The 16,397-nt window shown below is 39.7% G+C and overlaps 1 protein-coding gene and 1 long non-coding RNA gene across 5 annotated transcripts in view; one reads left to right on the top strand and one right to left on the bottom strand.

Annotated features, from left to right (window-relative positions):
* Window positions 1-16,397, top strand: part of DPY19L3 (dpy-19 like C-mannosyltransferase 3) — a 78,136-nt gene that overhangs the window by 23,674 nt on the left and 38,065 nt on the right. For 3 of the 4 annotated variants that reach the window (XM_045047085.1, XM_023245665.2, XM_023245666.2), the window contains exons 4-8: window positions 3,390-3,480; window positions 9,469-9,590; window positions 10,534-10,679; window positions 12,153-12,276; window positions 13,576-13,710. In XM_045047085.1, the coding sequence (XP_044903020.1) occupies window positions 3,390-3,480; window positions 9,469-9,590; window positions 10,534-10,679; window positions 12,153-12,276; window positions 13,576-13,710 (618 nt within the window). The remainder of the gene's footprint in view (window positions 1-3,389; window positions 3,481-9,468; window positions 9,591-10,533; window positions 10,680-12,152; window positions 12,277-13,575; window positions 13,711-16,397) is intronic. The other variant, XM_019819641.3, reaches the window with a different exon arrangement.
* LOC123382424 lies at window positions 65-2,980 on the bottom strand. Its single transcript, XR_006590758.1, has 3 exons — window positions 2,849-2,980; window positions 2,165-2,313; window positions 65-1,173 (listed from the first exon to the last, which is right to left on the bottom strand). It is a non-coding gene; the product is annotated as an uncharacterized LOC123382424 (long non-coding RNA).

Below are 16,397 nucleotides of genomic sequence, written 5' to 3'. Positions count from 1 at the left end.
CGTGAGTTCCAGCCCCACGTCGGGCTCTGGGCTGATGGCTCAGAGCCTGGAGCCTGTTTCCGATTCTGTGTCTCCCTCTCTCTCTGCCCCTCCCCCATTCATGCTCTGTCTCTCTCTGTCCCAAAAATAAATAAACGTTGAAGAATGTCTGCTAAGGGCATGGTTCCCAGTACGAAACTTTAAGAACAGCTGTCTTTATCGTGAGCTACTGTTTCTTGGTGAGATGATTTGTTACCTGCTCCTGAAACAGACTGCATTTGTAAAGTTGGTCTTTCCGTGGCTTCCCCACCACCAGCAGCCTACTCAGTTTGGACACAGTTTTTGTAAACAAAAGTTATTTACATGAAGAGTCTTAAAAACTAACGCGAGGTTTCCTTTGGCAGATGTGGTGTCATTTGCCTAAAAGGCGCTGTTACATTTTGTGTGTTTCTAGGGGACCCAGATCACTCACTGTGAGCAGTCATTGTTTTAATGCTTTTTCCTTTTAGTATTTTTGTCAAATTACTATTAAACTACTATTAAATGGTTTTCGTTGTACAGCTCCTTAAAAATAACACCGCTTTTGTCTGTTTCTTTCTGTCATTATCTCCAGAAGAAATGTTTTCATTCTCCCGACATCACTTTCCCTGTGGAACTGATGGAAATGAAAATATGAAGTATTTGTTCATGTTGCATTCTTTAGAGGGTAACTTCTATTGGTGTACATTTTCATTGGCACGATCCACCAGGCAAAGTGTAAATTGCTGTAAAACTGGAAAAGTGTTTGAATGAGTAAAGCAGATGTTCTCTTAGCATGAAGCAGATGTAAAGCTTGCAAGTGTCTGTCTCATGAAGTATAGCATTTGGTTCCATACAGCTGGTGCCAAGATTACCAATTAATCATGTGTGAATGCTTTTTTACTAATTAGGACCCCCTCTGTTCCTTACGCTTTCTGGGTGTATTAAAGAGAGGGGTGGGGCACAAAAGCTTTCTACCTTTGTACCTGGAGTGGTGGGTTTTTTCTGTTTTTCCATCTTTATGAAGTCACTCTTCCTGTATTCTTGAGCCATGTTGGATATGAAGCCCCCTTCACGTGAGTGATTGATCTGGCTCTCCAGTTTGATTTGGGGATGTAGGTTTGACGTTAAGAGTATTCCATTGAAGACAGCCGTGCTTTGAACACTGAAAGGCAGCTGGAGAGAAGAAACCGAATGTAATTAAACTTTGTGGGTTTTTTCCCTGATATGCATGAACAAAAGCTAACATTTGCTCAGTTAACATCAATTCACAGCCTCTATGGCTACTTGACCTAGTAGGAGTGTGAACATTGTAGAAACAGGCGATACCAGTTTAGTTTTGTGTTATGAAAAGCAATAGAGCAGTTTTTCTCAAAAATTAAAGATGAACAGATTAACATGACTGCTAAGAATCGCCTTTACTGCTATGAAAGATAACAACACAAATCAGTAGCAAATGCAGAAGCTAAAAGAGCTCCATCACATATTGTCCTTTTTATAAAGCGAGGGTGCCAATGAAAGTGAATTTCAGAACCCTCCCGGTCCTTGTTTTCCATGTTTGATTTCCCCAAGATAAATTTGTTTCCTACAGAAGGAAGCCCAGTAAATAAGGTTTTGGTACTCCACCCTCCTCTTGTTTTTTATTTTTTTATTTTTTTAATGTTTATTTATTTTTGAGAGAGAGAGAGAGAGACAGCATGAGTGGGGGGAGGGGCAGGAAGAGAGGGAGACACAGAATTCGAAGCAGGCTCCAGGCTCTGAGCTGTCAGCACACAGCCTGACGTGGGGCTCGAACTACCTCGAGATCATGACCTGAGCCGAAGTCGGACGCTCAACCGACTGAGCCACCCAGGCGCCCCTCCTCTTGTTTTTTTAAAGAAGGGTTAACAATGATAAAACATAAGTTTGTTTCTGAAGGTCAATAATTGGACATTTATACTCGGATAACTGAGTACTTACTCAATGCTTTATTCATGAATCAATTTATATATTTTTTAAGGGTAGGAGAAATATTTAAAGGGTAGAAGGAGTACATTAAATAATTTCAGGTCTGAAGATAAATAGCTTGGGTGGCTCTTTTCATGAGATGTTTATTATGATTTGAAAAATAGTTAGAGATAGGGGAAACCAAAGATGTATTAGAAGCAGCTTATCCTCTAGAACATACCATGTTTCGTGTTTATCATCCTCCCCCAATAAAATTGGGTTTGTGGAATAGGGATCTGTTGCGGTAGGAAGCACATAGATGGAGATGCATTTCAGACAGTGTGTGCCAGATTCCAGGACCTGGCTCTTCGAACGTTGGTGTAAGAGAACCTATAATGACATGTTACAATTTTCATTCACTTACACTGCTTTTTACATACATGAACTATAGTATCTAAGAATAGTAATACGACTAGTCCAGAATGTCTTCCCCATCCTCCTTACCAGTTGCCTCCGTATTTCGTTAATTTAAATTTTAAATTTCTTGATGGCACCTTACAACCAAATTGACTAGTAGGTATCACTTTAAATTTTCAGTTTTACAAAATTGAATATTTCTTTGTATCTGTTTCCCTACAAGAGTGTCTTTCCACCAAGGTTATATTTGTCAAACTGAAATTCACATGTAAAAGGTCTGCCTCATTTTACTAAGAGTACCTTATGTTCTTAGAATAAAAGGAAAATTATTAATCTTACATAATACGGTTAGCTTTTAGGTAGGTGTCTAACGCAATTATAGTTCTTTTCACTTGGGAGATTTTTTTATATTGTCCCTATTTTGATTCTAATATTACATAAGAATGGGTGATATGGTTTTTTTTTTTTTTAAGTTTTAATTTGTGTGAAATAAAAGAAAAACCTTAACTCTGAAACATCAATGCAGATGGAATCAGTTGTCTCCATGTTTTAAAGTGGTTTGTTATGGGGGTGCCTGGGTGGCTCCGTCGGTTAAGCATCTGACTTCAGCTCAGGTCATGGTCTCACGGTTTGTGAGTTCAAGCCCCGCACGGGGCTCTATGCTAACAGCTCAGAGCCTGGAGCCTGCTTCAGATTCTGAGTCTCCCTCTCTCTCTGCCCCTCCGCCACTTGTGCTCTGTCTCTGAAAAATAAATAAATGTTAAAAAACCATTTTTAATGGTTTGTTATGGAAAATTTAAACATCCACAAAGGCAGAGAGAATTGTATAATAAACTCCTGTAATACATGCCCAGCTTCAACAATCATCAGCCTTCTATTGTTCTTGTTTGCCAAAATTTCTTAAGATTATATTTTGAGAGGTTTTGTGTGTTTGCTTGCTTGTTTGTTTTCCTTTTAAGTTGTAGTTCTGGATCCCGTTTCTACAGTGACGATAGATTTAAAAAAACAAACTAGGTCATGTAAACCCAGTAGACCTCACTTTATTTCAGGAAGTGGAGCGAGAGATCTCATTCAGAACAGAATGTGGACTGTATTACTCCTACTACAAGCAAATGCTGCAGGCTCCGACCCTCATGCAAGGTAATTATAGCTGATGACTTTAGTGGGATCTGCTTCACCCCTTCCGCTATTTCCGCCAAACATACTTTTGCACTAAAGCATTTAGAATGCTTTATAGAACTTGTGTAGCTTTTCTGTGAACTTGTGTAGTTTTTCCCTGCCAACATCATCAGTGTTTGGCTCTGGAAGCAGTTATATGATACTTAATGTAACTCTCCTCTCCTCAGCTCTACTCATCTCTGAATTCATCTGTTTCTGATTTCCTGGTTTTGCTGCTGGTTTTTCTCCTGATCATTTTGGAAAAAGTCTTCGCAGGTGAAGGAGTAGTGTCTAAAAACAGGAAGCGTTTTGGTAATACAAACAAAAATTACAGTTGTCCTTGTCCCCAATGTTCCCATTCAGTCCCTTACCTTGCAGTTACCATTTTCCCACATTTTCACTGTTTGTAAGTGGTTTAGAGCCCGTACCCGTTACCTTTACTCCATCTAACAGAACCCCAAAAAGGATCTCTCCTACTTAATCTATGTTTGATATGCTCCACCTGACAGATATGCTCCAAATGCATATTTGGACATTTGCTAGGTTTTACTTGGATTCAGATACATTTTTGGCAAGAATTCTTCACAGGTGATGTTTAGTACTTCTCCTAATTTTATTACAGTGGGAGACATGAAATGTTATCTTTCTTTTTGTGCCATAAATATAACCAGTTGGTTCCTATGCAATAAGGCTAATTACCCATCAGCCTTTCACTGAGTGGTTTTAGCAGCCACTGATGCTCACTGCCTATACCCACTATTTCAGTAGTTAACAAAAGTGACATTCTGCATTCCTCTTGTATTTGTTAGCTGGAACTCTGTTACTTAAGAAACCTCTTCCTCATCAACTATTTGGTGACCCTGAGGTACGGTTTATACAAAAAGGCAGGCTAAGTGCTGATTTTCTTTCCCCATACAGTTGATCTTCGTTATTCATAGAGTCCATATTTCCAAACTCACGCACTAACACGTATTTGTGACCCCAGAATCAGTATTTGTGGTGCTTTTGCAGTCATTCGCAGGCTTGTGCAGAGCAGCAAAACATTTTCATCACCTGATGGGCACGTTCCCAGCTGAGGTCCAACAAGGTGGAGCCCTGCTGTTGTGTTCAGCTCTCATACTACAGCGTCCTGTTCACAGTCCACCTGGGGCCATGTTTTTTGCATTTTTGTGCTTTTTGTTGGTGATTTTGTGGTTTAAAATGGCCCCCAGCGTAGTGCTAAATCACTGTCTGGAGTTCCTGAGTGCAAGCAGGCTGTGAAGAAGGCACACTGAGAAAACACGTTTGTCAGATAAGCTTTGTTCAGTTATGAGTTAGATACTGTTGGCCATGTGTTCAATGTTAATGAATTGCTAGTATACGTTAAAGAAGACGTCTTTAAACAGAAACATGTAAATCAAGGTGATATGTCGATCACTTCATGACCAGAGGCTCATAAGAACATAACCCTGTATTTCCTACAGGGCTCAGTACTGCTAATTCAGTTTTCACTGCAACTTAATAGAATGTGACTACTGAGAAAAATGAGTCAGTGAGTTCTCAAAGTTGTGATTTGCTTCTCTAGCATCCTCTAAAGTGGTGGTTCTTATGGAGGGTCAGTTGTGTCCCTAGGAGACATCTGAAACATGCAGATACATTTTTGGTTGTGACAGCTGGGGTAGATTGGGAAGATCGTGCTACTGGAATGGACGGAACTGCGACAGATATTGCCAAACATCCTACAATGTCCCTAGAACAAAGAATTATCAGGCCCCAACTGTCAAAATACCAGTAGTGTTAAAGTTCAGAGTTGCTCTTAAAGGTAAATATGAGTATTTTCTATCACCACAAACTCATTGGTTCCTCTGTTTCATTTCGTCTAAGTCATTTGTTAAGATCTTCCTTCTAGAAAATTCCAAACGTATAAAAGGGTAGAGAGACTCCTCTGATGGATTTCCACCTGTCTGTCACCAGCTACCACAGTTACCAACTCATGACCAATCTTGTCTCCTCTCTACCCGCCATCTTCAGGCTGGATTGTTTTGGAAAAACCCCAAGACGTCATATTCCGCATTTGTAAATATATCAGTGTATTTCTTTAAAGGGTGGCAACCCCTTTCATAATATTACCATGTTACCATTATCACACTTGTGATATCCCAATTGTTATTGGGAAATTTCTTACTATCAAATACCCAGTCAGTGTTCTCATTTTCCTGATTGTCTTGCAGATTTTTAATACAGTTTTTGAGATCCAAATAAAGTCCACACATTGCAGTCATTTGCTCTGTCTCCTTGTTTCCTTTAATCTGTAGGTTTCTTTCCATCTTTTTTTCTTGTAATTTTTTGTTGAAACCCCAGATTCATTTGTCTGATAGTTTTTCACTTTCTGGATATTTCAGGAGCCCCGTGGTGTCATTTCATGATTCTCTGTTGCCTGTATCTCCTATGAATTGGTAGTTGGGTCTGGAGGCGTGCTCGGGTCTAGGTTCTGTCAAACACGTGGTGCCCACTTCCACAGTGGGGCACATAATGTGCACCATCTCTTTTAGGGTTTAGCCTGATCCAATACTAAGTTCTCATTTAGCCTTTCCTCTGATGGGTTAGCACCATTGGTGACCATTACCTAAAGCCGTTAACTTCCTAAGGACAGTAATATTTGAATTCTGTAATTCCTTCCGTCATTATCAGAGGGAATTCATCTCTAGAGAACAATGATTTCTCATCAACTGTTTGGTAACTCAGAATTTCAGTTCCTAAAGAAAAGGTTGGATTGCTCCTTTCCCTGTGTTTTAGCATGAGTTGCCCTCTTGCATCCGCTAAAGGTTTTGCCTTTTATATATCATCAGAAAGCATGGGTTTTTAACATCTTTGATGTGTTTCGATCTTTTGCATTATTCTTCTTATTTAAATTGTCCAATCTTTGGTCAGCGGGATGCCCTTCAGATTGGCTGCTGTCTTTTTGACATGATTCCAGGAGTTGTTGAAAACGCCCTCGCTTTTTGGCATGACAAGATATTTCTTATCCACTTTGTGTATCTCCACCCTGACCTAGGATCCACCATTTCTCCAAGGAACCCAGTTCTCTTTAGTGGCTATTTAGAGCCCACAGTTTGGATGGATGGTAGGGATACTTTTTACTACTAGATTGGTCCTTGTTTCCAGTCCTTTTTAGTGAGAAGAGGCAGGAGATGTGAATTTTTTTTCCTAGGAGAAAATAGGAATATAGTTATTTTCAGTTCAAAGTTAGTATAACAGTGTTTTTACTTTTTTTGATTTTATATTTGTATCTCTTCTTAAGTTGAAAATTTTGGTTTCTTACAATATTAACATTATCATTTAGCTGTTGTGTACAACTATGCATATACACACAGTGTGTATACACACACACACACACACACAACAATACTTTCAGTGCAGTAGTAATTATGTTGCTTCTAATATGATTACCTGAAAACAATTCAGGCTGTCTTCATAGTTCTTTTTGTCCTTAAGATAAAACCAACTACGTGTGTATGTCTGTGTGTATATATATACAATTTTTTTTCACGTTCCTCTGTCATTGGAAAGAGTTCTTTCTGTGTGACCAAGCCACCAACTTAATAGGTTTGTTTTATATTTCTTTTGTTTTTTCCAGGATTGTTTTGTAAAAAAATTTTATTTTGGTTTTTTATACTTCTAAAAAAAGTTTATTTTACATGGTTCCAAAGTCAAACAGTAAAACAGGGAGCATTCAGGGAAGTGTCCTTCCCCCCACCCCCACCCCTTCCATCTTATTTCCTTCTACACTCTTTAAGTAACCATTTTTTTTAGATTTTGTTTTATTCTTCTACTATCAGTATTTTTCCCCTAGTCTCAGTATTTTTAATATAAACAAGTACTTTATATATTCATATATCTCCTTTATTACTGTATATACTGTTCTCCTTTTTTCGCTTTTTCATTTGTCAAAAATCTTGATCACGCTATAATATAACATGAAGATACTCCTAATTCTTTTTGTAATTGCATAGTACTCCGTTTGTGTGGATAACCATAGTTTATTCAGGTAGCTTTCTTGTCTTCATCTGCTCAGGCTGCCATAACAAAATACCATGGACTGGGTGGCTTAAAAAAAACTAATTTAGCTTCCTAGAGTTCTGGAAGCAGGTAGTCTGAGGTTAGAGTTCCAATCCTGGTTGTGGTGAAGAGTCTCTTCTTGGCTTGCGGTTAGCCACCTCTCGCTGCACCCTCACGTGGAAGACAGAGACAGAGAGCCAGCTCTGGTGTCTCTTCCCACAAGGTCACTAGTCCCGTCACGAGGGCCCCACTGTCATGACCTTGTCTAACCCTAATTACCTCCCAAAGGCCACACCTCCAAATACCATCACGTTAGGGGTTAGGGCTTCAGCTTATGAGTTCTGGTGGGACACAGACAGTCTGTAGCACGCCTCTGTTAGTCTGGCAAGACTGCCATAACAGACCAGGTGGCTTAAACAACACAAATTGATTTTCTCTCAGGTCTGAAGGCTGAAGTCCAAGATCAAGTTACTGCCAGGGTTGGTTTCTGGTAAAGCCTCTCTTCCTGGCTTGTAGATGGCCACCTTCTTGCCGTGTCCTCACTTGGCCTTTCCCCTGTATGTGTGCACAGAGAAAGCAAAAGAGCTCTCTCTTGTCTGTTCCTCTTCTGAGGACACCAGTCCTATCATATTATGGCCCTATCTTTATGACGTCTCTTAACCTTCATTACCTCCTTATAGACCCTATCCAAATACGCATTGGGTTTGGGCCTTAATACAGAAATTTGGAGGGATACAGTTCAGTCCAAAACACCTCCTGCTGATGGACATCTGGTTGCTTCTGATCTTTTGCTTTTAAAGAAGGCACTGCAGGAATGATCTGAGGCCCGTGTTCTTCTGTGTTTTTGCCAGTCTGTCTTTAGGACTGATTTCTAGGCCAGATCAAAAGGTAAATGCACATGTAATTTTGCTTGGTGGTGCTAAAATTGTTTTCCCGACTGTAGCGTATGAGAGACCTTACTTCCTTAGAACCACACTGAGTATGTCGTCAGACTTCTTTTTTTAAGTTTTTTTTTTTTTTTTTTTTTTTTGAGAAAGAGCATGCCGGGGAGGGAGAGAGAGAGCCGGAGAGAGAGAATCCCAAACAGGACCCAGTGCAGGGCTCCCTCTCGCGAATCATGAGATCAGGACCTGAGCCGAGATCAAGAGTCAGACGCTTAAAACGACTGAGCCACCCAGGTGCCCCTGTTGTCAGACTGAATTTTTTTTTCCAAGCTGATAGGTGAGAAATGGTATCTCAGTGTAGTGTTAATTTGCACTTACAGTAGGAGCAAGGTTGAGCGTCTTTTCATATGTGTAAGGACTATATGCATATTTTCTTCTATGAACTATCTCTTCATGCCTTCTATTAATTACTCAGCTTGGTTGCAGTGGTATATGACCTCGATATAGCCACAGAATTCTGCAACAACAGGTTTATCTCTTGCTTTTATTATCCAGCCCCCGTTTGGAACCTGCTGTTGTCATGACAGAGGGAAATAGCCACACTGCTGGTGGAAACATGCATCATCTTTTATTAAAAGATGTCACATCCTCTCACATGCCATTGGTCAGAGCAAGTCAAATGGCCAAACCTATCCCAGGGAAGCGGGGGAGGCTACTTACACCCCCAGAAGAGGTATTGTAGGCCTCATGGCAGGAGGACAGAGCAGGGATATAAAATCCTCTTGCCTACATTATTATAACAGAACATAGGAGCTTTTCTTTTTCATTGTATGCACGAGAATTATAATTTACCTATGTTTGTGTAAACATGTAAATGTCCATCTAATATACAGTAAGCTCTTTGAGGGTGGGACTGTGTTTTTGGCTTACTGTTATATCCCCAATGCCTAGCACATTCTCTGGCACACACTAAAGAATCTATGGATGGTTTTAAATGAATGAATAATTTATAATTATTTTTTCCTGATCTTTCAAATATCAACCTTAGGTTTTCATGGCTTAATATATGATAACAAAACTGAGTCTATGAGGACAATTAACCTTCTCCAACGAATGAATATTTACCAAGAAGTTTTTCTCAGTATTTTATATAGAGTTCTACCCATACAGGTATGTTATGTTCTGTGACACTGAATTGTTAATATCACATGAAAGTCAAAATCTGCTATCTTAAGTTGAAACTTTCACATACGTTATTCTGATATTCAGCTGGCTTGGTAAAAAAGCAACAGTATCCCAGTGTTCTCCAGATATGTTGTGAACTTTGCTTTTTACTTGTTTTTATAAGGTATTTTTTACATAGATACTTCCTGGCTTATCATATATGTGTGCAGTCTAGAGACTGGTACATATTTTCATTTAGAAACGTGTAATCAGTCACTCCTCAGTTATCCTTGAAATTTAAAAACTGGAAATTAGCAAATCACAATGACCGCTTCGTGTGAATGAGGCAATCCTGGGCAAAGGTAGACGTACAGTTTGTCTAAAGAATGAAGCCAGAGCCCTCGAGGGTTCCTTTCCCTCTTCTACTCTGCTGGGGGGAAGAAAGGCTGCCTGCCCACACACTTTTGCACAAAAAGGACTGATGATGTATGTTTATTGCTTGTAATTAACACCAAGATTCCAAATATTACATTTCCAGTGTCATATATTTTTTCAATTTTTTTTTTTAAGTAGGCTCCATGTCCAATTTAGGGCTTAAACTTGTGACCCTGAGATTAAGAGTCAACATGCTCTGGGGCATCTGGGCGGCTCAGTCGGTTAAGTGGCCAGCTCTTGCTTTTGGCTCAGGTCATGATCTCACGGTTCATGAGATTGAGCCCCACGTCAGGCTCCAATGCTGACATCACAGAGCCTGCTTGGGATATTCTCTCTCTCTCTCTCTTTCTCTCTCTCTCAAATAATAAACATCAAAAAAATAAATTAAAAAAAAAAGTCACATTGCTCTGTTGACCGAGCCAGCCAGGCACCCCTCTACTATCATATTTTTTAAGTGACAGTGAAAAGGATTAGGGCTTCCGTAACAAATATTTTTTCTTGTTCCTTTCTTCAGAAATATTTAGAGCCAGTTTATTTTTATATTTACACCTTGTTTGGACTGCAGGCGATCTATGTCACAGCCCTTTACATAACCAGCTGGCTCCTTAGTGGCACGTGGCTGTCAGGACTGCTGGCAGCTTTCTGGTATGTCACGAATAGGTGAGTTGGAATCCGTTTTCTCATCTCCCTTTTGAAGACGTAAGTTAAAACACAGTTACCTCATTTCCAGTTCAAAGGAAGTTGTTCTGCCACGTTTGTTTATGTAGGAGTATTTTCTCTTTGGTTTACGTAGTGCTGTGTACTTGTCTTCTTTAGCAAGGTAGAAAGTTCTTCTTATGTATATTTCCAGCTGAGGGACAGAACATTGAATTATAGGTCAGGAGAATCACCATGATAATTCCAGTCGTACTACAGTTTGATGTGTGATCAATGTTTCTCCGGCCACATATCTCATCTCTTAAAGACGTTTAATGATATCTTTACTGTTAACCTTAATAGGGCTGTGTGCCGCTCATAATTAACAAAGCATAAAGGACTGTTCAGATGCAGGGAAGTTCTTATGTTGCTTAGTTAATATCTATCATTCTAAATACAAGAGCACTAAATAGCACTTTTTAAAAAACATAGTCAAGATGTATTGATTAATTTCCTGATCTACAGTAGCAACACCAATGTTCAGTACGAGTCTTAAAACTTGAGCACAAGTTCTAATATTGATTTTACTTTATAATCCTAAGCAAATTACTTTTTAATATAACCTTATTGAGTGCTTACTGTATGCCAACCACTTTACAAAATGCTTTATTTATATTCTTTTAACAACCCTATAGGGTAGATACTATTAACATTTTAGAGATGAGAAAATTAAAGCTTAAAAGGTTAAGCTTACACACACACACACACACACACACACACACACAAACACACATATTACTTACAAAATTGTGTCCTTTTATATACTGATAAAGTCATAGACACATACACCCAGCTAAGTCTCGGTCAGAATTCAAATGCAGGGTATGAAAACACCCAAGAGTATACTGCCTCTTAACATTTTAACATATTATTCCTGCTACGAGTAAATGAAAGGCAAATTTGTTGTTCTATTAAAGTAAATAAAAGACATGTATTGAGTGCCCAGTATGTGTGGGGATGCTTTTGGTACTGGGTAACTAAAGGTGAAGGCTCAACTGTACTTGCCCTCTGGCGGTTTCTGTTCCAGAGGGACAAGAGGCTCTTTCAAAAATTATTACCAGTGACAAATTTAAGATTCAGATTTAAGCACTAGAGAAACACGGAGAGGGAGAATGCAAAACAATGCCAGTTTGCACTAATGAAGTTGGAAGGAAATAAACGTGTGAGGCAGTTAACCATGGGGTTTGGAATCACCACCGTGGATTGGACCCCAGTTCCACCACTTAGCTAGCTGCATACCTGGGGACAGGTTCCTTACATTTTCCCAGTGCAACTTGGTATTACAGGGATGATAATGATGAGGATGTATCATTACTGTCGAGAACTGACAACCAGAATCTAAGTATAGTTAATGTCCTATATCTTTCCCTTTAGGAAAGCTTTCAGCTAATTATAGTAAAAATGATTCCTTTGGCCATTTGTGTTTTCTCTGTGCAGAATAGATACTACGAGAGTTGAGTTTACCATCCCCTTGAGAGAGAATTGGGCTCTGCCATTCTTTGCAATTCAGATAGCGGCAATTACATATTTCCTGAGACCAAACTTACAGCCTCTTTCTGAGGTAAGTTTTTATAATACTTTATATATATTTTTAATTCTCCAGTTTTGTCTCAGAAACTTCGAAAGATGTGACATGCATAGTGTCGCACTGCACGGGAATAGTTCTTATTCCGTGACCAGTTTTTAACTTGAGTTAAACGAAGTTTCCTCTTCCTGAGCCCTCTCCTACTTTGCAAAGAAAATGTTTTCCTTTTTGATGTTAAAAATGTACTCTACATAATCTGCCCTTAAATAGCTGCAGCAAACCCACACACAATGTCTGCGAAACTGTCAGAGTCCTGAAGCTGTTGCTCTTGAGATGTGAGTTGGAGCATTAGCGCCTCCATAAGACTGTGGGGTACACGTTCCCTATGTGGATGTTTCTATGCACAGTGTACACATTCCTTATGTGGATGTTTCTATGCACAGTGTACACGTTCCTTATGTGGATATTTCCATGCACGGTGTACACGTTCCTTATGTAACTATTTCCGTGCACAGTGTACACGTTCCTTGCGTGGATGTTTCCATGCACAGTGTACACGTTCCTTATGTAACTATTTCCGTGCACAGTGTACACGTTCCTTGCGTGGATGTTTCCATGCACAGTGTACACGTTCCTTATGTAACTATTTCCATGCACACTGTACACGTTCCTTACATGAATGTTTCTGTGCACAGTGTACATATTCCTTATGTGGGTATTTCCGTGCACAGTGTACACGTTCCTTATGTAACTCTTTCCGTGCACAGTGTACACGTTCCTTGCGTGGATGTTTCCATGCACGGTGTACACGTTCCTTATGTAACTATTTCCGTGCACAGTGTACACGTTCCTTATATGAATGTTTCTATGCACAGTGTACGTGTTCCTTACGTGGATGTTTCCGTGCACAGTGTACACGTTCCTTACATGAATGTTTCTATGCACAGTGTACATATTCCTTGCGTGGATGTTTCCATGCACAGTGTACACGTTCCTTATGTAACTCTTTCTGTGCACAGTGTACACGTTCCTTACATGACTGTTTCTATGCACAGTGTACATATTCCTTATGTGGATATTTCCATGCACAGTGTACACGTTCCTTATGTAATTCTTTCCGTGCACAGTGTACACGTTCCTTGCGTGAATGTTTCCGTGCACAGTGTCACTTTAGGACAGTTAGAGCTCAAATAACAAGTGCAAGCGTTTTCAGAGCAACAGTTTATGGTTTTTCTATTTGGTTTATATAGACATTGGCTGCTTTTGAGAAAACTTATCTGCAAGGCTTTTTCTTCCTAGAGACTTGTAAATTATACTCAGGTTTTCTTTTTACAGAGGCTGACACTTCTTGCCATTTTCGTATCAACTTTTCTCTTTAGTCTGACATGGCAATTCAATCAGTTTATGATGCTGATGCAAGCATTAGTGCTGTTCACACTGGACTCCCTGGACATGCTGCCGGCAGCGAAGGTGAGCCGTGCTTTCTCCTCTCGGGGGGGACGGTCGTCATTTAGCGCCGTAGGTCATAGCGCGAGCTCCAGAGGTGCACATGCGTAGCAGTGAGGTTGAAGCTGCTTCTTAGCTACAGTATAAATCTGCTGTGGCCAACTGAAGTTGAGTAATCTGTGCAGCCTTGTTTGACCAGCTTAACTTTTATTCTGTCTCGATCAATTGTCCTTTGTAGAGATGACTTAAATTTTAAAATAGAAGCTAGCTCTTGTAAAATGTCTTATGATATACTGCCTTTTCCCCCCAAGGAAATCAGTGGGTAGGCGACACCTTTCTGTGGTACTTCGTAAAATTTTCATAGTAACGTTTAACAAGCGTGGGAATCCCTGCTGCCTGGCCAGAGGTCACATAGGAAACGGCAATTTTAAGGAAGCCATTGTTTGTTTCACCATGTATGACGGCGGTATGCGCCGCTATTATTTAATTGCAAGGTGTTTTTCACGTGCAGAAATGTGTTTTAATGTATTGTGTATGTTTTAAAATTTGTTCATCATTAGTAAAGTAACAGTAACTAAGTATTCTCCCGGTGTAATAAAATACTCTCTCCAAGTCTAAGGCAGCAGTAGAGTTGAATACAGAAGAGTCGTGTTCATTTATTCCATGTCCAGAGAGACGCAGCGGTCTTTAGAGACTGACTGAATATGAATTAGGAAACATTAAAGCCAGCCAGCAAGTGGACGTTGTCCTAGGCAGCTAAGACAGGATAGGCACGACAGGGCGTCACCACCCACGTAAGACATTGTCCCATCCGCAAGGGTGTTGCTACAGCCTGGGAGATAAAGATAGAGACAGCTAGAACAACTAGATGTCTGTATGTCTGTAATGTTAATTTGTAGTAATAGGGAGTGCTGAAGTGTAGAAGAAGGTTCTTTTCAGGCCAGAAAGTTTCCACAGAAATGGGAGGCTAGGCCGGGCCACCAATGAGAAGAGTAGAATTTGGATGGAGTGTGAGGGGGCAGGTTATGAAGGTAAAATACAGGAGGGAAAGCAAGTCGGTGGAGCAAAGGTAAAGCGGGGTTTGTGTGTGGAAAGTACGTGTACATGATACTAAATCATGGTTATAGAGCTCCACGTGCCTCAAAAAGCCTCGTGTACAAGTGAAGTGAGTCTGTTTATATTTGCTTTTCCTGTTTTGTAACCTGTGTACTTTGGTCGTGGTGACCTGTAGGCTCCGGGGAAGGGGTGCCCGGTGCCTCTGCCCCTCCTGGGCCACATTCCTAGGCCAGCTGGTCTGCCTTTCTCTCTTTGTATGTAATACCACGTTTCCTCCCTTTCCAGCAAGTACTTTTCAAAAGAACCCTGTACATTTTCATATAAAAAATAAATACGTTGAGCTATTTTGAAAACAAATACATAAAATTTTTCTGTAGTGTAATTTCACAGAAAAGCCTAAAAATGTGCTTTCCCTTTCACTGATACTTTCACTTCTAGAGGTTTATCCTTAGGAAATAATCAACCATGTCCATTTAAGTTGTGCCGTAATAAGAAAACCCTAGCTGGAAACAGTCTAAGTCAATGGCAATAGAATATTGTTAAATAAATATGGTATATTAGTGCAACAGAGTATTACATAACCTTTATTTTCCCTATCTGGTTTTTAAAAGTAAAACACATATAGGGAAAGTGAGAAAAGTTTCTGGAAAGATATACATCCAAGTATTAGCAATCAGCTGTGTGATTGATGTTCTTAAATTCCTTTTGTCCTTTAAATCTTTTTAATTTTTCTGTAAAGAACACGTGTTTCTTTTTCTGTTTTCTTTTAAACTAGAAAACAGAATAAAAGATACAGTTTTGACACAGTTTTGACGTGTGCACGTGCACACACACACAAAACCAAAGAATAACAGTTAATTTATGTCTTACTTGGTTCTAAACTTTGCTAAACTTTTATCATTGAAACTGCGTCAATGTTAGTGGTGGTCATTGTAAGTATGAAAATTTAAGGAGGGGCAGCTTAGTAAGGAAAGAATCCTGAGTTGCAAAACCAAGCTGCTTTTATCAAGTATGAAAATAACTAGCTCTTTAAATTTCGGCAAGTGGTTTAACTTCTTGCAGCCTCCATGTCTTTATAAATTGGAATCACTGATCTCTAATCATGCCAAATGGGAGAGTCGGAATAGTTGGGAGAGAAAAAGGTAATGCAGATTCAGAGCCTGATGTGGTGACAAGAAAGAGTAGCCTCTTCAGTGTGTGTCATCTTTTCATGGTCGATGGAAAGAAAGAAACTCTCTAACCATCAAAAGCTCAAGTTTCACTTAGAAATGTGTATAGGCTTTGAAACTATAGAGCAGAACAGTAGATGGTATTATAAAGCATATACTTTTTTATATTAAAGCCCAAGAATATGGGGGCTGATAAAGTTTTATTAACCCATTGTGAAAACAACAAGACGCATTAATGATCACTACCTAAGAAGAAATTTTAAAGTACTCCATGTGGTTCCAGACAAGATAGAGTAAATGCACTCCCCTCTATTCCTCCCACTAAGTACAACTAAAAGCCCTGGACAATATATATAAAAGAAACATGAGAAGATTTTAAGGGGCGAAGAAAAGAAAGCAGGCTGCTTAGAGCCCCGGTGACTGGAAGAAGAACGTGGCAGTGGGGTCCTTGGATTTTCCTTTTGCCTCATGTATCCCAGCGTAGGT

The sequence above is a fragment of the Felis catus genome, chromosome E2, assembly GCF_018350175.1.
Source record: "Felis catus isolate Fca126 chromosome E2, F.catus_Fca126_mat1.0, whole genome shotgun sequence".
Lineage (NCBI taxonomy): Eukaryota > Metazoa > Chordata > Mammalia > Carnivora > Felidae > Felis > Felis catus.
The sequence above is the reverse complement of the archived record's forward strand: the minus strand, read 5'-3'. Positions and strand labels throughout refer to the sequence as shown.